The sequence below is a fragment of the Leptopilina boulardi genome, unplaced genomic scaffold (genome assembly GCF_019393585.1).
Source record: "Leptopilina boulardi isolate dan_hultmark-lab unplaced genomic scaffold, ZJU_Lbou_2.1 LbouV2_38, whole genome shotgun sequence".
Lineage (NCBI taxonomy): Eukaryota > Metazoa > Arthropoda > Insecta > Hymenoptera > Figitidae > Leptopilina > Leptopilina boulardi.
Genome location: NW_026137951.1, coordinates 3,410,872 through 3,433,906, shown reverse-complemented (window position 1 = coordinate 3,433,906; position 23,035 = coordinate 3,410,872). Strand labels below are relative to the sequence as shown.

Genomic DNA, 23,035 nt, shown 5'->3' with positions numbered 1-23,035 from the left:
TGATTTGGACGATGTACAAATTATTATCAACTTATTCTATGTTTGTTGTAAAAATATTTTCTAAGTAAAAACCAATTCACAGTTAAGTAAACTATCGCAGTGAAATTTACATACGTTTAAATTGATGTAATTAGATGAAAATTCATTACATGAGATCGGTGAAAAAAATAATTTTTTATGCTATCGAAAAATAATTGTTAACTAAATCGAACAACAATTAGGTTCATGTTAACAATAACTGTGATAACCCTGGTGACTATCAAGCAAGGAATAGAATTATTTTAATCAGCATAGTTTTAGAATAGAATAAAAATTTTATTTCCAGAAATAAAAAATGCCAACATGATTTGGACGATGTACAAATTATTATCAACTTATTCTATGTTTGTTGTAAAAATATTTTCTAAGTAAAAACCAATTCACAGTTAAGTAAACTATCGCAGTGAAATTTACATACGTTTAAATTGATGTAATTAGATGAAAATTCATTACATGAGATCGGTGAAAAAAATAATTTTTTATGCTATCGAAAAATAATTGTTAACTAAATCGAACAACAATTAGGTTCATGTTAACAATAACTGTGATAACCCTGGTGACTATCAAGCAAGGAATAGAATTATTTTAATCAGCATAGTTGGAGAGTAGGATAAAAATTTTATTTTCAGAAATAAAAAATGCCAATATGATTTGGACGATGTACAAATTATTATCAACTTATTCTATGTTTGTTGTAAAAATATTTTCTTAATGAAAACCAATTTACAGTTGAGTAAACTATCACAGTGAAATTTACATACGTTTAAATTGATGTAATTGGATGAAAATTCATTACATGAGGTCGGTGAAAAAAATAATTTTTTATGCTATCGCAAAATTATTGTTTACTAAATCGAAGAACAATTAGGCATATGTTCACAATAACAATAATAACTCTGGCGTCTATTATGCTAGGAATAGAATTTTTTTAATTAGCATGGTTTTAGAATAGAATAAAAATTTTATTTTCAAAAATGAAAAATGCCAATATGATTTAGAAGGTGTCTAATCATTGTTAATTTATTCCATGTTTATTGTATAAATATTTTCTTAATAAAATTCAATTTACAGTTGAGTAAACCTTAGCAGTTATACATTTTTTTTACCATTTTTACATACGTTTAAATTGATGTAATTAGATGAAAATTCATTACATGAGATCGGTGAAAAAAATAATTTTTTATGCTATCGAAAAATAATTGTTAACTAAATCGAACAACAATTAGGTTCATGTTAACAATAACTGTGATAACCCTGGTGACTATCAAGCAAGGAATAGAATTATTTTAATCTGCATAGTTGGAGGATAGGATAAAAATTTTATTTCCAAAAGTAAAAAATGCCATCATAATTTATAAGAAATTTGAAATTATTATTATTATTATCAACTTATTCTATGTTTGTTGTAAAAATATTTTCTTAATGAAAACCAATTTACAGTTGAGTAAACTATCACAGTGAAATTTACATACGTTTAAATTGATGTAATTGGATGAAAATTCATTACATGAGATCGGTGAAAAAAATAATTTTTTATGCTATCGCAAAATTATTATTATTTTCATTGAAAATAAAATTTAAACTCACCTCAATATTGGTATCCATAATTTTACTACTCGTTATTTCTTCCAGTCACTGTTAATTAATTAATTGATAATATTAATTAATTAATTAATTAATTAATTAATCAATTGATAATATCAATAATGTTAATTAATTAATTATTCCATCAATTGATAATATTAATTAATTAATTCATAATATTAATTCATTAATTAATTCATAATATTAATTGATTAATTAATCAAATAAGCAATTTACTTATTTATAAAAACATCACGTTCACTATTTCCGCGAAGAAAACTATTTCACTTTATTTTCTGCATTCCCTAAATCTCCACGCCAATGTCTATTTGTAATAATACACAATCTGTGATACTATAGACATCTCGCGGGCTTCTCAGACCTTCACTTTTATCATTTTTACAGATTTCTCATTCACCATCGAGAATGACACTAACTATAGCATATTGGGTCAAACGCCGTTTGGCGCAAACTGCCTTTGGTGCATTTTGATAGTTACCATTGGCACTACTGATGTATCAGTAGTAGATAATTATATTTTTTAACGCACAAAATTGTTCATATAGACGAGGCATTGTTATAAATTTTTAATATTTTTATAACGAAGATATAGAAATTTATTCTGTTTGTATTGTTGAAGGTGAAGGAAACAGGTGTGCACCAGATAATATATAAAAACGTCGTAAATTCTTTGTTTATAAATTTCTCATTATCACTTGATTTGCTGGTTGCTCATTTGCTTAGCCCCGCGCATATAGATTTATCACTTATTATTTCCCCCCCTTTTTTTTTTTTTTTTTTTTTTATTCCTTGGTAATTATTAACTAGCGACAGGTTTGTCTTTGTGCTTGCGCTTGCGCGGCAATAATAACTTGATCACGTGATCCATCATCTAGACCAATCGGCATTCATTTACAGTACGAATTCTTGGAATCCTTCCGTCCCGCGTCACTCCGCAATCCGCCCGCGTCAAGTGCAGGAGACAGTGGATGGAGTAGTTCCTTCAATCTATTGACTTGTATGTGCTACCGGTTATAAAATAAAATTTTAATTTTTTGCTTATGAATATTAAACTTTGGTCACAATAATTTAGTGCAAGTGGTGTTAAATTGTAGAGAGAAAATCAAGAAATAATTAGCACAACACCTGGGGCTTGTCTTCGGACTAGCAAGTAAGTTTTACTTGAAAATAACTTGTACTTTTCCCTTCGCGTTACATAGCCCCGCGGCTATTTACGCGGTATCGTCGAGAAATACGTCACCAGGGGCTTTTCCAAATTACAAGCATCTTGAGTTTCTTGAGATTAAATCTCGAGAGTGAATAGTTTTTGCTGATTGGCTTCTTTTTTTTAATGGGATTAATCTCACTCTCGGTGATCGTTGATCTTGACGATCGATTGATCTTGTTTCCTTTTTTTTTTTTTGGTTATATTAACGGTACTACTATTTCTGCATTCGATTTCAATTTTAGCACTTGAAAGAAGTTCTACACCTGTATTCTGAGAGGTATGCGTGTAGTTACACAATGCAATTTTCCAGGACTTTAAAATTGACACATTCCTTTGCAAATTTCGCGAATATTGGATATTCCCTTTTATTCTATATATTTTGTTATTAATATTTTTTCACTGTATTAAATAATTTCTATATTAATTGATTATATTCGTCTCAATTTGTGTAAATAATTTACTATTTACTTTGTTATCCGTTTAAAGATAAAATACAGGGTTCTTTATCTGATTGTGTATTTTCAAGGTTGTTTTTTTTCTCTAGAAAATTTTTTATGGACATCAGTAGGATTAATAACCAAAAGAGAGATTAATTGTGGATGTATTGATAGAGAATGATAAACGAATTTCAGTTTTTTAAACGGAGTCTTTTTTAAAAGTAAGGATGGGAAAAAAAAGGATCTATTGAATTTTGTATTTAAAAAAAATGTAGGGTTTAAATATTGATAGTGTGTTGAAATATTTGTGTTAACCATATATATATATATATATATATATATATATATATATATATATATAGAGCATAGTTTATTTGATATAGAAGAATCGTATCAAGGTTATTTATTTTTCTTTTTTTCGTTAAACTAATATTTGCCAAATGATAATTTTTAGTAGTGACTGTACATTTATTATTAGTTAAAAGACAGACCCTGGAGGAAGCGTTTTTCAATGTTAAAAGCGATGATTGTCGCCTTCCTATATACTTCATTGATAACACGATAAGCAAATGCTTATATTGCACGTTGCCATTTGCAGTCAGGATATATCGATCTTGCTCTCACCCTTGCTGTTGAAAGTCAAGAGCGGCAAACGAATACATTAATCACTTAGAGGAAAAACATCATGTAAATGTGTATATGTATGCGTGTTTCGTGAATTGGTAGCAGCGAATTTTAAAAAAAGATATCTATTCTAGGCGATGCTCTTCTCTTAAATTAAAGATCAATATGTTTCCATTTTTTATTAATCGAAAATGTCACACTATGGCTAAAAAAAATAGTATCTCATATATTTCGACGTAATTTCCGCGCTTTTGTCGCGAGCACAAAAGAATATTTAATTTATGCACATTGTTACCTACAAGATTATTTTTTTCATTTATATAATTAATTGAATTATAATTAAATAATGGAAAACTGGTTTTATCAGTTTTTTGTTTTTTTTTTTAAATAAAATATTAATGTGATGAAAATTTTGTCACTGCGGAATTTATATATTTTTTAATAAACTTTTTATAGTTTGTTTTTAATTTGGTGATTTAATTGTTTATTTAGCACCAGGATCAAAACAATATAAAAATGTCGCTTTGGGAGAAAGCTCAACGATTGCCACAACATGCTTTGCAACAAGTACGAAACATTTATGGAGACCATTTCCCCATTGAAGTTCGACATTTTTTATCTTCATGGCTCGAAGATAAAATGTGGTAAGTTTTTTCTTGATTTTTTTTTTCTTTTTATCATCAAGTTATAGAATGGAAATAGAAAATTTTTCTGTATTTTAAAAGTAGTCAATTGTAATTTTAAGAAACGAACAATATTGCATTTCAAAAAATAAAGTATTTTCAGGAATACAATTGATGCCGAAAATCCACAATATGAGCAATATATAGCAACATTGGTTGGATCTTTCATTCAGGAACTTGAGTCGAAGGCCAATTCTCTTCATACAAGCGATCTTTTCCCAACTAAAATAAAACTCTCTGAAGCAGCAGTATATTTTCGCGTAAGTATTTTAATTTTTGCAAAATATAGTTTATTTTTGATAAAATTTTTTCGTTATTTTTTTTTAATTAAAATAATAATTTTTACAGCAAAAATATAGTCAGAATCCAATAGCATTATTCAAATTGATAAGGCATTGTCTATTGACGGAAATGAAATTAGTTGCACAAGTTGATGATTTGGGTAATACAATGATGATGAATATGGCTGATCCAATGATGAGTGGTGATACTGCTACTGAGATTGCACAACAAGTTGATGCACTTCGTCGGCAAACACACGAGACAGGTGAGGAACTACGTAAAATGGAACAAGAATTGGAAGGATTTGCTCTCAGTTATCATGAATGCACAAAAATAAATGCAACACTGCAACATTTGTCGACACAACCACAAAATCATCAGAATATTGATTACGAAAAGAAAATTACAAGGTTTGTGTTTATCTTTTTTATATGCATGTTAAACGATAAATTAATATTTAATTAATTAGATATGAAATTTGAAAATTAGAATTAAAAATACGTATTTTTATTAGAATTTTAATGTAATAAATATTCATTAATGAAATTAATATTATTTAATTATCTTCTTTTTTTACTTATAAAACTAGTTAAATTTATAAATTACATTATTGTATAATTATATATTTTGAATATAAAAACATTAACGTTCAAACAGTAGCATTTTAAGTTGTTCTAATTTTTTTTTTTTTTTTTTTTTATTAACTTTCGATAATTATACGAAAGTGTGAATAATTCGTGTCCTTATTGTTCTTTATCAGACAAAAGGAGCAACAAGAACAATTGTTAAATCATAAAGTAGCAACAATGCTGCAACTACGTTTGAGTATAGCTGATAAATTGAAAGATAACGTAGGTAAATTGAGTATTTTACAATCGAGAGTTCTCGATGATGAATTATTGAGGTGGAAGAGAGATCAGCAATTAGCTGGCAATGGAGCACAGTTTAACAGTAATTTGGATACAATACAAGAATGGTGTGAGAATCTTGCTGAATTAATTTGGTTGAATCGACAACAAATTAAAGAAGCTGAACGACTTAAGCAAAAATCGGTACGTGATCCACCGGGTTTACAGGATGTACTTCCTGCATTAAATTCTCAAGTTACTCAATTGTTAAGCTCATTGGTTACAAGTACCTTTATTATTGAGAAACAACCACCACAAGTGATGAAAACAAATACACGATTTACAAGTACCGTACGTTTATTGGTCGGTGGTAAATTGAATGTACATATGACACCGCCACAGGTTAAAGTAAGCATAATAAGTGAATCGCAAGCGCTTGCATTATTAAAAACTGATACAAAAATGGCAAAAGTGACAAATGAAGCAAGTGGTGATATACTGAATAATACAGGAACAATGGAATATCATTCAGCGACAAGGCAATTATCCGTTAGTTTTCGTAATATGCAACTAAAAAAGATCAAACGAGCCGAGAAGAAAGGAACTGAATCGGTAATGGATGAAAAGTTTTCTCTTTTCTTCCAGTCACAATTCAGTGTTGGTGGCGGTGAACTTGTCTTCCAGGTATGGACTTTAAGCCTGCCGGTTGTCGTGATTGTTCACGGTAATCAAGAGCCACATGCATGGGCAACAGTCACTTGGGATAATGCGTTTGCTGAGCCGGGACGAGTTCCTTTTGTCATTCCAGATAAAGTGCCATGGGGTCAGGTAGCTACGGCTTTAAATGTGAAATTCAAGTCGGCAACTGGACGTTGTTTAACTGAGGATAACCTTCGTTTTCTTGCTGAAAAAGCATTCCGTAATACCCATCCACTTACTCAAGACTATACCAATCTTCTTCTCAGCTGGGCACAATTTTGCAAAGAACCATTGCCCGAGAGGAATTTTACATTTTGGGAATGGTTTTATGCTGTTATGAAACTTACTCGTGAACATTTAAGAAATCCCTGGATCGATGGATATATTCTTGGTTTCTTGAGGAAGAGGCAGGCTGAGGAGATGCTTGCCAATTGTCCTTCCGGCACTTTCCTCATGAGATTTTCTGATTCAGAATTGGGCGGTGTAACGATTGCTTGGGTTGGAGGTAAAATTTTTTTTTTTTAAACTTTGAATTCGTTTTTAATATATAGTTTAGTAACGTTTTATTTATTTTTATTAAAACAAAAAAAAAGAGTAGAGTAATTATTGCATTTAGAATATTAGTAAAATTTAGTTATATGCATTTTGAAGAAAAATCTGTTCCTACGCTACTGCTAAGGAATTTAGCCCTCAATCCCTTAAAGGGGCGTGTAATAATTCTATTAATGGTACTATTTGTAACTTCTATTTATTGATAATTTATATCCTTTTGTAGATACATCGGAAGTATTTATGCTTCAACCATTTACAAGTAAAGATTTTGCGATTAGGAGCTTGCCTGATCGAGTCTCTGATTTGCAGCATTTGCTTTATCTTTATCCAGATATATCAAAAGATCAAGCATTTTCAAAGTACTATACTCCCTTTTCAGGTATTTATTATGAATTTTTTTTCTTTTCGTAAATTAAGAATCATTAATAGTTAATAAAATTTAACTTTTGTTGTAGTAATATTTTAAGTAAATTAAATTTGTCTATTGTTCATGGAATATTGTAAAATAATTTAAAACAAAAGGAAATATTTATATTTTTGCAGAGATTTGATTTTAATTAAAATTTTGCAGAGAATCAATCAGTAACTAATGGATATGTTCGACCATTGTTGGTAACACATGTACCTGGCTGGGGTGGACCTGCCATTGGTGGGCAAACTCCTTCGCATTCTTCACTTGTTGGTGTAGGAGGATCGAGTCAAGGTGGCCCTGGCGGTAGTTATCCCGCTACACCTTCAACAATGTTCCAAGCACACAGCCCAGATCCATCGGTGACCCGAGATACACCCTCGGTCGCTTCCAGGTCAGTTTCCTGGATGTAACACAAAAAAAATTTTTAAATCGTATTTAATGTTTACAAAACACTTTAAACTGCCTTCGATTTGTCTCGGCTTGTATGAAGATGCGCAAAAACCTTGAAACCGATTAAATACTCGTTATTTTATAGTTTATATAATATGGGACCAATTTTGCAGTTTTTTTTTTTTGTTATTTGATTAAAATTGAATGTTAGAAGTTAGAATCTCATTTTTTTATGACAAAAAAATATTTAATGTGATAGAATTTGACTAAGAAAAAATTGTTTTTTTAATATTTAGAAAAGTTAGATAAGTTCTATATTGACAATCGTGCAATTTATTCTAGAGATTGATTAATTTAGTAGTGTTTTGTTTCCTAAATGAATAAATTGTTTGAATGTGTTTATTTTTTATTTAGCAAAATTTAGACTTATAAAGTTTAGATGCGATTTATCACTGATTATAGAGAATAAGAGTTGAGATTTCAAAGTTGTTTTTTTTTGAAAAGTGTAAAAATGTTGGTTTTTTTTAATTAAATGACAAATGCGCATCTTCATATTTACAACCGTACAAATATTTATATCAGTATTCTATTTTTCTCAATTTTTTATAGAGCTACACGTTGCTCATTGTATTATCAATTTAATGGTGCGATATCGATTGCAGTTTTTGGAAGATTTTTTTTTTTACAAATCTTATACATTTTTTAATACAATTTATAAATATACTTGATACTTAATTTTTTCATATATAGATATATTCGTGAGTAATTTGTCACTCAGAGTTTTTGTACCACAGTTGAGTGTTGAATGGATATTGTGATCTTTACATATTTTTATCTCGAAAGTTGTTGTCTTTTCGAACAAAATTGTCCTTTTTTTAAAAAAAGAAGGTTATAGTGCTATATAAAAAAAATATATAATATTATAAATTCATAATTTATAAAAAAAAAAAAAAAATGACTGTGATGGAAAAAGAGTGAAACATTTTGATCACGAAAATTGTTTTCAAAACTAAACATTCAACACTCGGTCGTACATATTTACCTACTTAGAAAATAAATACAATTTTTACTTACAAATGATTAAAATATATAATTTTTTTTTTTATTGAAGTGCATATCTTAGGTATATAAAGAATCAGTAATAATTAACTAAATTATTGGTTGAAAACCATTTTTTAGTTTTTTTTTTCTTTTTTTTTTTTTGAATCGGCTTATCCACGGCTTTGAAAAAACCTTGGAAGGTTCGTAAAAATGTTTTTTTTTAAAATGTGTTGTTTTTTTTAAGCAATTCGTGTAATATGGTATTTAATTTTTTTTCTACAATTAAATTACTCAACATGAAGAATGTTTTTAGAAAATTCTTTTAATTTTCATTGTTAATTTTTGACAAAGACTGCTGCATGATGAACAAACTTAAAATTAACACAATGTGAACACTAATGTGAAAAATAGAGGCAAAGGCCTGGAGCAAGCCGGTACAACTACAAAAAATGAAATAAAAAAAAAAAAAAGTAAAAATTGAGAATTCAATGAAAAGCGATTGAACGCAACTCCAATCACTACTCGTTAACAATAAACTGGCATCCGAGTAGAGTGTTCTTTAAAAAAATACAATAGGGTAGAATGTTGCTTGAGAAAAATGAAAAAATTAAATTCTCGAAATTTCTTTCGTTGTAATAGCGCATTCTGCCGTGTTGTACCGGCTTTTTCCGACTTTTGCTTCAATTTTTAACACAAAAACCTGATAAAATTGAAAAGTTTCGTTTTTTTTTTTGGTTGATGTGTAAATACTATATTGATTAAGGCTTGCCAGTGATTGGGGTTGTGTTTTGATCCTGTAGTTACGCTCCGGGTCTTGGCCAAACGGGAACTGGACGGTCAAACGCGGACATGGAATACGTCGATATGATGGGTCCAGATCTTCCTATTGTCGAAGAAAACCTCAGCCTAGAACAGATCAGCAATTTTAATTTCCCCGAATTCATCCAGAATTATGCAAGACCTCAGTAGGTATGTTTTTTTTTTTTTTTTTTTTTTTTGTTTTTCTATGGTTTTTCATTTACCAAAATTGTCATAATTCTCGTCACGCGAAATTTAATGCGAGGGGCATTTTGTTTTAAGTGTCACGAGAAATTCGTTAATTATTAGCCAAACAAGATTCATACAATAATCTTATTTATGTCTATATAAAATACAGCTATTAATGTGTGCAATATTATTAATTTTTTTTGGGCTGAGACTGACTATGTTATTTGTGGGATGTTATAAAAAAAATAATGGCTCCAAATTTCGAAGGTGACATTATTATTTTTTATTTGTTTTTAAATAATATTTAATTTCAGTGCCTTTTTATTGTCAGTACCTGATGACAGAAAAAAAAATGTGAAACTTCGTGTAAATTGTTTGCAAAAAAAAAAAAAAAATATATATATACGTATACGTTACATGAATAATTTTTGAGTTTCAATTTTTGTTTGTTTTTTTAAATCATTGATTACTAAATGATTTGTATGGAAATTATTTGCTGCTTTATTGTTAAAATATTAATATTGCGTTTATTAATACAGTAGATTACTAATTGTCTTGATATAATAATTTTAATTACATAATTACTATTAATTAATAATTACAGTTCCTTAATTAATATTTTAGAGAAAAAAGGACGATTTTAATAATGTTCAGAGAAAATGCTAAATGATTTTTTTTTTTTATCAAAAAAATAAGTTATTTTACTTTTTTATTTTCAATTATAGTAAAATTTTTAAGAAATATTTAAATCAGGAAAAAAAATTTATTCAATTACTTTGAAAACTTTAAATAATGGAAATTGAAACTCAAAATATTCTTTGTTTTAAATTGTGCAACAACCTTAAACGACAATAATTTTATTGTATGGAATATTAAATTCGAATTTAAATATTTTTAACCATAAATATATTTTTTTTGAAGAATTTCTACCTTTTACACATTTTTCTGGAATGTGAAAAAATTTTCGACTCGTAGTTTTTTTTAGAATATATATATCAAGGAAGTATTTGATTTTATTTACTAAAAGGTACATAAAGAAATGTGGAGATTTTTTTTTAATGAAAATTATTGAAAATATTCTTTTTTTACAAAAAGAAAAAATGACAACAAAAATAAAGTACATTTTTTACGCCTTTTTTCGAAAATAAATGTTCTCTTGATTCAAAAATAAAGGAGACATTCGTGCCTTTTAAGGTTGTTAGTACAATTTAAAGAAAAAAGGAAAATAAAATTATAAAGTCTGTATTTTCTATTAATTTCATTCAGATAAAATTTTATAGTTTGACAAATTTATGTCTATAGCGTATATATATAATATTTATATTTACAAATAACAAATCTGTACCAGTATTTGGAATTGAATATATATAATATTGCCTTTGTTTTTAAATACGTGATAATACAGAAAGGAAAAATGTTTGTGATGAATATTGTCTGGGATGTCAGTAAAAATGTGCCTTAAATGCATTTAAAGATACATCCGAAAGTAAGGATTTATTATACAACGTTTATTATTGATTGTGCAATCGATTTGTTTCAATTTCATTGAAATTACATACATATTTATATGAAAAATATTTTCCTATATAATGAAGTAGTAGAAAAATTTTATTTTTTTTGTCGATTGCTATAACAAGTTTAACTCAGGACTTTCCTAACTGTAATAACGAAAAAATTAACACATTTTTTTTTTTAGATTTTAAAAAAGAAATTTTTCTTTTAGTTTATAGTTGATTATTTTAAGTCGCAGGTGATTCTATATATATATATAGTAAAAATGACGTATGTTTATTATTATAAAGTGAAAATTTTTTTGATCTATTGCTCCTACGTTATTTGTTAACGTCATATGAGCCTTTTATTAAAATTTTTGAATGAACATCCAAAGAAAAAATTATTTACAAGGCAGAAAAAAAATTGATTAAAACCGTTGATTAATATTAATAATTAACGCAGTTAATATTTTAATTGAAAATGTACTTTTGCTGTTTTTTATTAAATAATCTCCTGGGAATTTTAATTAAATTGAAGCGGTTTTAATCATGATAATAATCTGCCAGATTATAGTGCCTATTATTATCATTATACTTATTATTATTGAAAAATGCGTTATTTGTGAGCTCTGCTATATCTGCTGGAATAAAATAAATATGTTGATAATGTCTGTAAAACAATCTTTTTTTTTTTTTTTTTTTTTTTTTTTTGTCAAAGATTAGAGTTTATTTTATTATCAAAAAATATTTTACCGCGTGCGTGTTAAATTAATTAAGCTATTATGTACACCAATGGCTAATTAAATGTATACTACGTGTGAATTTCGTACATGTATATATATATATACATATATATATGTTTACGCATGTATAATGCACTGGTAATAAACATCTATATTTTAAGTTTAACTGTAATGTTAAGTTTAACTAAACTATCCTTTAACATTTTCCTTAAAGTATTTCGAAAATTATTTTTCATTTTCTTGTAAAAATTTCCCAGAAATGTTAAACTTAAAAATTGTATATAAATATTATATAATATATAATATTTATATAAATATTTTTAAATGTTTACAAATATTTAAAGATTGTTTTATTATCGTTTATTCGATAGTAAAAAAATGTTTAAAGCACAGATTTTTTTTTTAAATTACATCAAATATCAAAATGTTTATTTTTTCCTTTTAATAGATTGATTTATTTTTTAATTAGCGAAAATTTCCTTTCTGCTATTTTCCTGATTTTTACGGTTAGAATTTTTTTCAGAATCTTCGATGTAATATCCAGGAACAGGATAACTCATATGATATATTGAATCACCAATCATAGATTTTTTTGGTGGTTCATAATTACGTTGACGTGACCATGGAAAATTCTCCCTCGGTTGAATATCCCAAGATTGATACGATAATTTATTCACCGTGTCACCTTCCACTTTAGCGTCGGCTCTAAAATATATACAAGGTATTTTTTATTTAAATTATCTTTTTTTTCTATTTATTTATTTTATATCCACTGTTTTTAATTAATCTATTTGAATAATAGTTCAGTTTACTTATTGCAATAATTATATAATTATTGAATAAGTAAAATATATACCTATATATATATGTATATTTTGTACCTATTATACTTGGCGGCGGGTTTGAAACTAGATACAGGAATTATCTGACCCGGATTCACGTAAGATAATGACGTTGTTGTTATTCCTTCAAATGGCTTATCGGCGATTTGAATATTATTGCAAGGAATTGTGACATCTATTTTTGTTAAATTTTTCGGTTTAAAATCATAACTGGTAGTTGTTTCAAATTGCATTGAACCATTTTCTATCATATTTCCGTGACGTGGAAAAATTGGTATGCGCTTTTCTCCGCGAACCGGTTGATAACTTAGCTGAGATAAAGGGAGAAAATAATATTTAAAAAAAAAATTTTTTTCTCGATGAATAGGGATTCAATTACATTTATTCTGATACTTGTCAAATATAGAAAGTTTCTGACCACAGGATCATGTATCAAAATCTATTTTTTTAATTTACCTTGCTTGTTGTTTCACTGGACATTTGTTTATTAGAGAGGGAAATATTACTGCAGGGAATTATTGGTGTAACTGTCTGCGAATTGCGTGGCTGAAAAGTTTCTCGATAGATTGTTTTCTCGACAAATTCACCACCAGATGGAAACAAATTTGTTGCCCTTGGAATAATGGGTTTTTCTTTCATTGAAAGATCAACTTCCGGGAAACTTTTGCCATATGTAGTTTGACCTTCCATTGATGTTTGAGGAGGTCTGTGACGAAAACTTGTGTATTTTATTAAAATGTTCACAAATAATTTTTGAAGGAAACAAATTTTATTTTATTTGGAAAATGAGAAAAAAATAAGATTTTTTTTTAACTTTCAAATTTTTATTTTAAAAAAGATAAATTAATAAAAAAACAACTATTTACAGAAAGGGAAATTTAATTATTACCTGTAAATCGCTTTTTGGCTCCAAGGGTAAATTTCCTTCTTTGGCAAACAATAGGGTTGAAAACTCAATTTTTGAGTTGTATCCTTTGAAATTGACTCGACATTTGGATAATAAGTATTTTGTGGTTTACAACTTGCAACTGGTTGCATAATTCCGGGATTTAAATAAGATAATTTGGTAGTTGTAGAACCATCCAAAGATCCATTACTAATTCGTATACTTCCACTTGGAATGATAATTTCCGGTTTTTGACTAATTTTCTCAATGAAATCATGTTTCGCTGTTGTCACATATTCCACAGGATTTCCATTTACAATTTGTCTAATTACGTATTTATAAAATAATAACAAATAATTTTTAAACTTTTTTTCAAAAAACAAAAAAATTGTAAAAGGAGGAAAATTTTACCTAACTATTGGTTTTATTGGTTTTGTTTTGACGAAAGTCCAATTAGGTTTGTAACTCATTTTACTAGTAGTGTCATCGGATATTGTTCCTGGAGAAATATACAAATTTTTTGATGGATAAAAAGGTTTAGACCGAGGGAGTTGATTTTGATTTTCATTTAAATAGGAAAGATGATAAGTTGTTTGTGTATCTAAAATATTTTTCGGTGGTGAATAATTTTGTCGTGGTGCAAAAGATTGCATGCGAGGTGGTTGCACATATCTTCTTGAAACCTAAATGAAATTTAATTTGTAAATTTTACATTAATGATTGAATTTAAAAATTTAAACTAATTACTATGAGAGTAATTTTCAAATGAATTTTCATTATTAATTAAAGGAGAAGAATTGTAAATTAAATATTCAAATGTAATTTATATATTAAATATATTTTCTGTGTATACCATGAAAATAAGGACATTATCTAACAGTACGATTTAGGTACATTTTAAGTACACAATTGAAACACACTTTTTAATAATAATAATAAATGTTAAAATGAGAACAATTTTTTTAAAGAATTCAAATTAACATAATTATACACAGCTGTCTAGTTTGAATAATTATTAAAAATGTTATTTACAAAATATTTGTTTTGATGATTCAAATTTCATAGAAAGAATATAAATTACTTGATTATTGTTGAAAAACGTCGAAAATTTTGGTTTTCTTGGAGAAAATTCTACAATTTCCATTTTTTTTTGTTTTTCTAAGATTTTTGTTCCTTATAAATGCATGTCAGTTGAATTATATACGATTTTATATTTTAAAAAACGGTTCTATTGTAAAAAAAATATAAGCAATGATGAAATGTGTCAAATTGTTTTTGACAGTTAGTGATTGGTTATAAAAACATAAGATATATTATTAGACTCTCAATGCTCGTAAAAATTGGCAAACTAAGTGTTTTCTACATAAATAGTAACAAAAATTTTAAGGAAAATTTGTCTAATAAAATGAGAAATTAGACAAAGTGATTACAAACGTAAGGGTTTTATTTTCATGGAAATTTCGTAAATATTTTTTTTTTAACAGTTTTTCTTTTACTAATAACTGGCAGGAAATATTGACTTATCAATATTATCCGTAAGCGGTCATAAAATTTTCTTCCATTTTGTAATTCCAATTCTCTCTAATTTAAAAATTAATTAATTTTTTCATTTCCCTTTTTTTTTCTTCAGTCGATTATTTTCTTACAATTTTCATCAATTATTTCATCATACAATTTTTTTTTTTTTAATCACTGAATATTTTTATCGCTAAATTTTTTTCTTTTCATGCATACAATTAATTCATTTAATTGCAATTTTTGCTCAGTTATTTGTCTTCTTTTAATATAATTATTATCTCGACGCAATTATTTGACAATGAGGCGCATTTAATTATTATTGGAGACAATAATTCGGACCCAGAGAAATACACGGAGATAATGTACAATGATATTTTGTTGTTTTTTTTTCAATAATACATTTTTCTTGGCACAAACGCTATAAAAGTTAATTAATCGATTCAAAGTTTTAGCTTTGGTTCGACAGCCTAAGATAAAATCTGTACATATATACGTTTGCGATTTGCCTTGTCAATAAATAAATCCCTGGCTTTTTTTTTTGAAACGTGCTTGACAAGGGAAAACTGACTTCAACATATGAATATATTTTATTCTATACAATGTATAATAAGCATATGAATAATATTTGTATCCCAATTAAAATGATCATGTATAGATTAATTAACAACTAATCCTACATATTAGGACTAATTAAAAAGTAACGTTCCATGGTCAATGGATCTTAAAAGAGAAAGAGAGAAAAAAATTAGGTAGTCATCGATGTAGAAAGTTGCATTTTTTTTTTGTATATTATATATATATATATTTGATAAAAACATCTCGTAATCTTCTTGATTTTAATGATTAAAAATGTTTCAACACCATGAAAAGAAAGGACTTTTGCTTTGGAAGCGTTGCGTGAATGCGCCTGAGAAGGAGAATAATTTTTGCGCTCCATTTCCTTTAGAGAACCTAGAAAATTAATATTTTTATTAATACTTTTTTTTTCTTATTTAAAAATTAGAAAAATTGTAATTTTCTTACTTTTCGACAATTACAGCTGGCATTTGTACAAGTTGTACAGGACTTTTGGCGTCTTTTAAAGCCTGTTGTAAATTCAATATTTGACCCCGCATCACACTCATTTGCCTATCGAAATTATGTCGATCAAAGCCTTTATCTTGCTGCAAAAGAAAAGAAAGGTATTTTATAAAAATCAACATTTTATATTCTGAAAAAGTAAAATTTTGTAATAAGTATTATATAAAATTATATATTTTGTTTTTTTTTTTTTTTTTTTTTGACTTTGACTTTGACTTTGCACATTTACAGATTTTTGGAAGAATTAATTCTCTCACCTTAAATAATTGATGTAAGTCATTACAAAGATTTTGTACAAAATTTTGATCGGAGAGCTGAACCGAAACCAATTCTCGGGTCCTTTCGCTAAATGGTTGTTTAGCTTGACTAAGCCATGCCCAATGATAAGGATATGCACGCCACGAGTCCGGATGCTTGAAAGGAAATGCGAGACCATTGTCGATTGCTGCAATTTTTACGTCTCCACTTTCCGGACTATTTTTTGCTGGAGGTTCGTATTTAATTAACCAATTATCATTACCTGCGAAAGATTTTTTTTTTCAATATCAAACATTTGCCTATTAAAAAAATATTTCCATATGGGAATAAAATTAGAAAAGTTAAAATTACATTTGAAAAAAGTAATCATACACAATGTGAAAATATTTACCTCGATCGGTATTTCTAATGATATAATCCAAAATGACTAATCGTTCGAATTGAAGTTGAAATTTTCGCGCGAGATGTGGAGGAAGTGGTTCATTTTCCCAGCGTCTTAACCAATAATCCGCATCTTTATAACCGTCAACGAATAATTGAAATGATCCAACTTTTGGTGGTAGTCCAATGCGATTGAAATGTGAGCCAACCGCTGGAAATTGTTCCATAATTGCCTGTTTCATTCTCACCTTTTGTCTATCAAATCTTGGATAATTAAACGTTTTGCTAACTAATTTCACCACTCTCGTATTAGGTACAACTCCAAGTCCAAGTTTTCGATCCACTAAACTTGCGCCAGCCTCACTTAAATATCCCTGATTTGGAATTAAACAACTTCTTCCAAAACAACATGGACAGCAGAGTTTGTGCATCCACTTTGTCCATTTTGGGTTCAGTCTTCCGTATGGTTCCTCGTCTTTTGGTTTAAATACTCCTATTGTTTTCTAAAAAAAAAACAATTTAATTTTAGACAATTTTCTTCTTTTCAATTCGTTTTGTGTGTCAATTCTAAAAATTTACCCCCTGAGGATTCTTGACGAAATAACTTCCGCTGGAGCCTTGATAAATTCTTTCAGGATAAATTCCATTGTTTATTGCTGTTTCGGCCTCACACACCAGATCGGTAAACGATGGATCGTCTATAAAAAAAAAAAAAAAGAAAAGGATAATAAATCCGTGTATGATTGAATTAAAAAATGAAACGTATTAGTAACGTTAAAAAAAAAAGATGATGTAACCTTGTGTCAGATTATGGTCCAATTGATAGAAATAAATAATTTATATGAAACTATGAAAAACGTTTAACGAAGTCGTGATGACAATATATGCAATATTGTCAGAAACAAACAATTTTCTTGGGATAAATAAACAATACCGTTAACTACAATATTGACATATTGTAGGATATTTCATGTTCAATTTTACATAAATTGTTTTAAAAACTTTTCCAATTTTTTTCCCCATCTTGTTAAAATTTTTAATTATTCATTTTGAATAATGAATTCGTAGGTTATAATCGAAAAAAATTTTCTTTTTCTTAATCGCGTTTCACTTATATATAGAAAGAAAATTTTCCTCTATTTTCTTTACTCTCATTGTAGAATTAAAGCGTAATCGAAAATTTAAGAAAATAAAAATTGCAGTTTTTCTATATAATCGAATCGTAATTCAATGGAAAATTGAATTTTGCGTTTTATGAATAATTCATTAATTTATAAAAAAAAGTGAAAATAAGAATCTCTTTTGAAATGTGCCATTTGCCCATGTGAAAAATTCCCCAAATAACGAAAATACCTTGATAATAAAGTGACCAGTTGTCCCAATTTTCCAGAATTGATCCGTTTTCCGTCATAGTGTCACTGCTACTTGAAATTTTGTCGAAATCCTGATTGTCCCAAGTATTTACAAAGAAGAATAAAATATGTCATAGTCTTACGCGTAGGCAAGTTATTTTTATTTTTTTTTTTTTTACTAATACTTTAGTGAAAATCGTCATCAAAAAGCTATCGGATATAACTGGTTGTGTAATTTTCTACCTTATCGTTAAAAATGTGTTACTTTAAATATTATCGCTGGTTTGCAAGCTATAATTATTTAGAATTTTAAAAAATAATATAAAACTTTTGACATGGTTCATCTATATTACCTTATTATGATTTCTCAATTGTAGAAAAGTAGTTTATTTGGGTAATGAAATAATATTTTAATTTTAATATTTTTAAATATTAAAATTCAAACAATAGTTCATTGAAAATAAATTCTAAAAGAAAAATGTGTTCATTTGACTAATCAATAAATTATTGTTTAATCATTAAACATTTTGAGATAAAAATTATCGTTTAAGAATTTTGTTATTTTTAAAAAAAAATCTAAATAAAGAGTGTTGAATAAAAATGATAGGAATTATTTTACATTACCTATTATGTCCTTGCAAAAAAGACAAGGTAAAATTTCAATAACAATTATTGTCTACACATTAGAAATTCAAAACGATTTATGCAAATTGTGGAGTCAACAAATTTTTTTGTCAAAATACATTGTTGGCTGCATGTCAAAAATAAATCTTGAATAACGCTAATTCAAATAAATATTTTACTCTATAGATATTTGTAACACTCGAAACTGGTTTAATTTTTAATAACAAAACATATATACGTTTTTCAGAAAAGATTTTCATAAACTGACAAAAAAATAAGGTTATAAGAATATTAAAATGAATGAAGGGAAAATAAATTAGGTTAATAATTGATAAATCGGATTGTTCTTTTGTCATTATTATTATTTATGTACGTCAAACAAAGAGATGAGTCATAAGAAGAATTACTAGATTTCACTTATTAAAATAACTAATTAAAAGTCCCTTGATTCATTAATATTATTTGTTAATTTGTGATAGTTGAACATAAAAGAGATGTTTGTTCACTTAAGTATACAAGTGTTTAGTCGGATTTGAGGATTGGGGGGGAAGATTAAAATTAATATAATAGTAATAAAGTAATACCAGGAAAGCGGTTGTAGGAGACATCGACATCGAGACGACCTAGGAGAGGTTGACTCTCCCGGTCAATTCCAGGAGAATCAATGGCTATTGTTTGATCGCAATTCAGATTTGGAATAAAGGCGACGTCCGGTAGTAGTTCAGGAAATTCTTCGTCTTGAGGCAAATTATTTGTAGGAGTTAATGAAAGATCGACAAGTGCATCAGTCTCCACGAGATTGCCTGTGGGAATGATGTTATTCTGACTTTGATATTCTCTGTAAGGCACATATAATTGTTGCTGATCTGAATCACTCATTACAACCAAATCAATCACGATTCACTCTTCTTTTTTTTTTTTTTTTTATTAAAATCACAACACAACAATATCGAACGAATAAAAATTCTATCTGTTTTGCTTATGCGACATTCCTGCACCACCTGTCAATGACGTTTGCGATTAAATCCGCGTTTCTCGGGTGCTGTCAACATGGAGCACTCGAGTTATTATCTATACGTCATCGGATTTTGTTTCATAAATCTTTGTATCTGCTATCTACACACACAAATTTGTGTACATTGAACACGGTTATTATTTTATTTGAAAAGTGATCTTGCACTAGCGAAACTTTAACCAACAATTTTATCCGTCATTCCAGCAGACGATATCAGCTGATCTTGACGCCATCTTATTATTCTTGAGTTCGACCAATAGGAGCATAGGGCGCTAAATTTAAATATCTTTAGTTATTGCGTTTTTATGTGAAAAATAGACTACATATATTGGAAAAAGGTAAATAAACGAGATGTGAAATTAATGACACAGATAATTTTCATATTGAGATTTTATTACAAAATTATAGAAATTATTATAAATGAATAGAAATTAGAAACATTTAAAAATTAAACAATTTATAAATGAGCATAAAGTACAATAGGACAATGGTCACTTCCATAAACTTTGTCTCTCATCACGTTATCACAAATTTTATTTTTAATTCGCTCGGAAACAATAAAGTAATCCAGTCTCCTGAAAAATTATTGATTATGTTTTCAAATGCAATTTCTTTTCTAATTTTCTTTAAAAACTAAAAAAAAATCGAATTAATGAAAAAATGAAATTTAAAACAATTAACAAAATTTTACATACCATCCAATATTTTTGTCTCGAGCATTTCTAAAATAGGACCAAAACGAATAAGCGCCTGTTTTTTCAGGATACATTGCCCTGAATGTATCCACAAAACCTAACTTGAGAAGCTCTGTCATTCCTTCTCGTTCTTCTGGCGAGAAACCAGCATTTTTTGTATTTGTTTTTGGATTCGTTAAATCTGCATAAAAAAAGAATAGTAAATTATATTTTCCTTAAAAAATTTTCAAATTCATTAATATTCATTTTTTCAATATGTATATAGGAAACTTTTTATCAAATTATGTTCTATTATTGAACTTAATTATTTCACCTATTTCCTGATGGGCAACATTCATATCTCCACAAATGATAACTGGTTTTTTATTGTCTAATTTTATAACGTGTTCGTTAAATGCCTTGTTCCAATCCAATCGCTTTTGTAAATTCATTAATTTAGTGCCTGAATTAGGAACGTCTAAAATAAAATTCAAATTAATGAAATAAAAAATTGTATTGAATAATTTTATATTTATTTTCATTGTTTGGAATTTAATTTTTGATTATACTTACAGACATTAATTACGTAAAAATTATCAAACTCCGCTGTGATAATTCTACCTTCGATATCAAAAGTAGAATTTTGTAATCCGTATAAAATTTTAATTGGTTTAATTTTCGAAAAAAATGCCATACCACAATATCCTGGTTTCTTACCTGAGGGAAAAAAATATTATTAATTATTACTAATAACTTCTTTCACACTGAATTACTTACTCTCCAAAAAATAACGCTCGTATCCTGGTAATTTTACTTCATTTGGTAAACTTGCATTGTTACATTTCACCTCTTGCAATAGAACAATGTCCGCATCTTCTTCTTTGATGTATTGAAATCCATTTTTCTAAAAAGGGAAAATACTTTCCTTATAATAAAGATACACAATTTCTTTATTTTCTGAACTGAAAAATAAAAGATACATACTTTTATTACAGCCCTAATACCAGATACATTCCAGGAACAGATTTTAATATTATAAGCTTCTTTATCGGCATTAAGTTTCTTGCATGTGAAATCAATTTTACTTAAATCTGAATCAACTTTATTTATCATTGGTTTCGTGTCTTTTGTATCTACTTTGGCTTTTTTTGCCACAGGCTCTTCTTTCACTTCTTCCTCATCTGAATCTCTTTTTATCTTTTTTTTATTTGATATTTCCTTCGTGACTTCATTTTTTCCTTCTTCTTCAACTGCCTATTAAAAAATTAAAAAAATTTAATTAATGAAAATTATCAATACAATGATTTAAAATCACCTTTTTTGTTATTGAATGAATGTGACAATTTTTTAACGACAATGTTAAATCTTTTGTGAAACACAAACTCCTCACGTAAACAAGAAATTTATGACAAATCATTTTTTATATAAATACAAATAATTGACACTAAAAAAAAATTGCTTAATATTCTTTTAACTTTGATTATTAGTTGAAGAATTTCTTTCAGATTATGACATTAACGTGTTAATAACAAAGGAGAGATGAAAAACTAACCTGCTTCTTTGCTCTACCTCGTTTGGCCGGCATTATCTTTTTTTTATAACTATTTCTGTGTTACCTGTTTAAAATCAACTCAAGGTGAGTTTATGTTTAAGAATATTATATTGAATTAATTTCTAAACTTTTAATATTTTTATAAAAAAACTTGAACGAAAATAAATACGCGTTTATGGCAAATTGGCGGGATGTGTACACGAACAGTGTGAATTTGTCTTTAAAAAAAATTTTAACATCAGAGTTACCAACATTCCAATAAGAAAAAATTAAATCCTTTTTTAGTATGTGAATCGGTTAATATTTTTATTCTCAAAAACATTTTTTACTTATTTAAAACATTAATTTTTATTCTCTATCAATTTATTTTTCAAATTATTCAAAATAATAGAGAAAATCTGTCTATTTTGAGGTTATGTAACAGCGCTTGCAGCGCTATCTATGAATGTTTATTTATTTATTTGCAGATTTGTGCATTTTTTAAACATTTTAATATTTAAAGCTTGTAATAATTAATTTTTTTAAAAAGTAGATACATCAGAGAAAGTTAAAATGTATAATTTTACTTATATCTCTAGAAATATTAAAACCTTGAGATATTATTCATATTTAAGTTCATATTGCCTTTATCAAATACTTCATTTACAATAGACACTATTTGAAAATTTAAAATTATAATAAATTAAATATATTAATAATAAAAACTTTTCAATTTAAATTTTGTGTGACAAATTAAAAAAAAAAAATAAAGACAAATGATAACCAATAATAAATGAGGACGAAAAATTGGACAAATAAACATTGAGCTTTT

At 27.4% G+C, this 23,035-nt stretch overlaps 4 protein-coding genes across 9 annotated transcripts in view; 1 reads left to right on the top strand and 3 right to left on the bottom strand.

Moving 5' to 3' along the window:
• LOC127288127 (signal transducer and activator of transcription 5B) overlaps positions 1 to 12,713 on the top strand; it is a 32,814-nt gene extending 20,101 nt beyond the window's left edge. Inside the window, exons 5-12 of one of the 4 annotated variants that reach the window (XM_051315402.1) lie at positions 4,405 to 4,556; positions 4,690 to 4,855; positions 4,944 to 5,287; positions 5,638 to 6,929; positions 7,200 to 7,355; positions 7,548 to 7,779; positions 9,620 to 9,788; positions 12,566 to 12,713. In XM_051315402.1, coding sequence (XP_051171359.1) covers positions 4,405 to 4,556; positions 4,690 to 4,855; positions 4,944 to 5,287; positions 5,638 to 6,929; positions 7,200 to 7,355; positions 7,548 to 7,779; positions 9,620 to 9,788 — 2,511 coding nt within the window. In that variant the 3' untranslated portion in view covers positions 12,566 to 12,713. Of the gene's footprint in view, positions 1 to 2,555; positions 2,795 to 4,404; positions 4,557 to 4,689; positions 4,856 to 4,943; positions 5,288 to 5,637; positions 6,930 to 7,199; positions 7,356 to 7,547; positions 7,780 to 9,619; positions 11,052 to 12,565 lie in introns of those variants that run through there. The other 3 variants (XM_051315404.1, XM_051315401.1, XM_051315403.1) reach the window with 3 other exon arrangements.
• Positions 12,504 to 14,993, bottom strand: LOC127288242 (uncharacterized). Its single transcript, XM_051315598.1, has 6 exons — positions 14,852 to 14,993; positions 14,182 to 14,453; positions 13,774 to 14,094; positions 13,341 to 13,590; positions 12,924 to 13,195; positions 12,504 to 12,747 (listed from the first exon to the last, which is right to left on the bottom strand). The coding sequence occupies exons 1-6, from the start codon at positions 14,912 to 14,914 to the stop codon at positions 12,504 to 12,506; spliced, it is 1,422 nt and encodes a 473-aa protein (XP_051171555.1). The 5' UTR covers positions 14,915 to 14,993.
• Positions 14,994 to 15,196: 203 nt separating this feature from the next.
• LOC127288128 (phosphatidylinositol 4-kinase type 2-beta) lies at positions 15,197 to 20,205 on the bottom strand. Of its 2 annotated transcripts, XM_051315407.1 has the most exons (7): positions 19,568 to 19,729; positions 18,361 to 18,451; positions 17,587 to 17,705; positions 17,018 to 17,510; positions 16,626 to 16,888; positions 16,312 to 16,451; positions 15,197 to 16,239 (listed from the first exon to the last, which is right to left on the bottom strand). In XM_051315407.1, the coding sequence occupies exons 1-7, from the start codon at positions 19,595 to 19,597 to the stop codon at positions 16,143 to 16,145; spliced, it is 1,233 nt and encodes a 410-aa protein (XP_051171364.1). In that variant the 5' UTR covers positions 19,598 to 19,729; the 3' UTR covers positions 15,197 to 16,142. The 2 variants fall into 2 exon arrangements, with proteins under 2 accessions (XP_051171364.1, XP_051171362.1); XM_051315405.1 differs by lacking the exon at positions 18,361 to 18,451 and having other exon boundaries at positions 19,568 to 20,205.
• Positions 20,206 to 20,373: 168 nt separating this feature from the next.
• Positions 20,374 to 22,449, bottom strand: LOC127288130 (exodeoxyribonuclease). 2 transcript variants are annotated; one of them, XM_051315410.1, is made up of 7 exons: positions 22,225 to 22,449; positions 21,657 to 21,926; positions 21,450 to 21,576; positions 21,246 to 21,389; positions 21,007 to 21,150; positions 20,694 to 20,874; positions 20,374 to 20,573 (listed from the first exon to the last, which is right to left on the bottom strand). In XM_051315410.1, exons 1-7 carry the CDS (start codon positions 22,255 to 22,257, stop codon positions 20,456 to 20,458), a joined length of 1,017 nt encoding a protein of 338 aa, XP_051171367.1. In that variant the 5' UTR covers positions 22,258 to 22,449; the 3' UTR covers positions 20,374 to 20,455. The 2 variants fall into 2 exon arrangements, with proteins under 2 accessions (XP_051171367.1, XP_051171366.1); XM_051315409.1 differs by lacking the exon at positions 22,225 to 22,449 and adding an exon at positions 21,988 to 22,169.
• Positions 22,450 to 23,035: the final 586 nt, after the last annotated feature.

Bases quoted from the DNA above. Each gene is read 5' to 3' on its own strand.
- LOC127288242 (XM_051315598.1), bottom strand. From the start codon at position 14,914: ATGGAAATTGTAGAATTTTCTCCAAGAAAACCAAAATTTTCGACGTTT. The intron at 14,095-14,181 runs GTAAAATTTTCC...ATACGTAATTAG, and splicing joins CCAATAAAACCAATAGTTAG to ACAAATTGTAAATGGAAATC. The intron at 13,591-13,773 runs GTAATAATTAAA...TTTTCGTCACAG, and splicing joins AGCCAAAAAGCGATTTACAG to ACCTCCTCAAACATCAATGG.
- LOC127288128 (XM_051315405.1), bottom strand. From the start codon at position 19,862: ATGAGTGATTCAGATCAGCAACAATTATATGTGCCTTACAGAGAATAT. The intron at 16,889-17,017 runs GTAAATATTTTC...AATCTTTCGCAG, and splicing joins CATTAGAAATACCGATCGAG to GTAATGATAATTGGTTAATT. The intron at 16,452-16,625 runs GTGAGAGAATTA...TTTCTTTTGCAG, and splicing joins ACTTACATCAATTATTTAAG to CAAGATAAAGGCTTTGATCG.
- LOC127288130 (XM_051315409.1), bottom strand. From the start codon at position 22,089: ATGATTTGTCATAAATTTCTTGTTTACGTGAGGAGTTTGTGTTTCACA. The intron at 21,577-21,656 runs GTATGTATCTTT...TTCCCTTTTTAG, and splicing joins GTATTAGGGCTGTAATAAAA to AAAAATGGATTTCAATACAT. The intron at 21,151-21,245 runs GTAAGTATAATC...ATTTTATTTTAG, and splicing joins TTTTTACGTAATTAATGTCT to ACGTTCCTAATTCAGGCACT.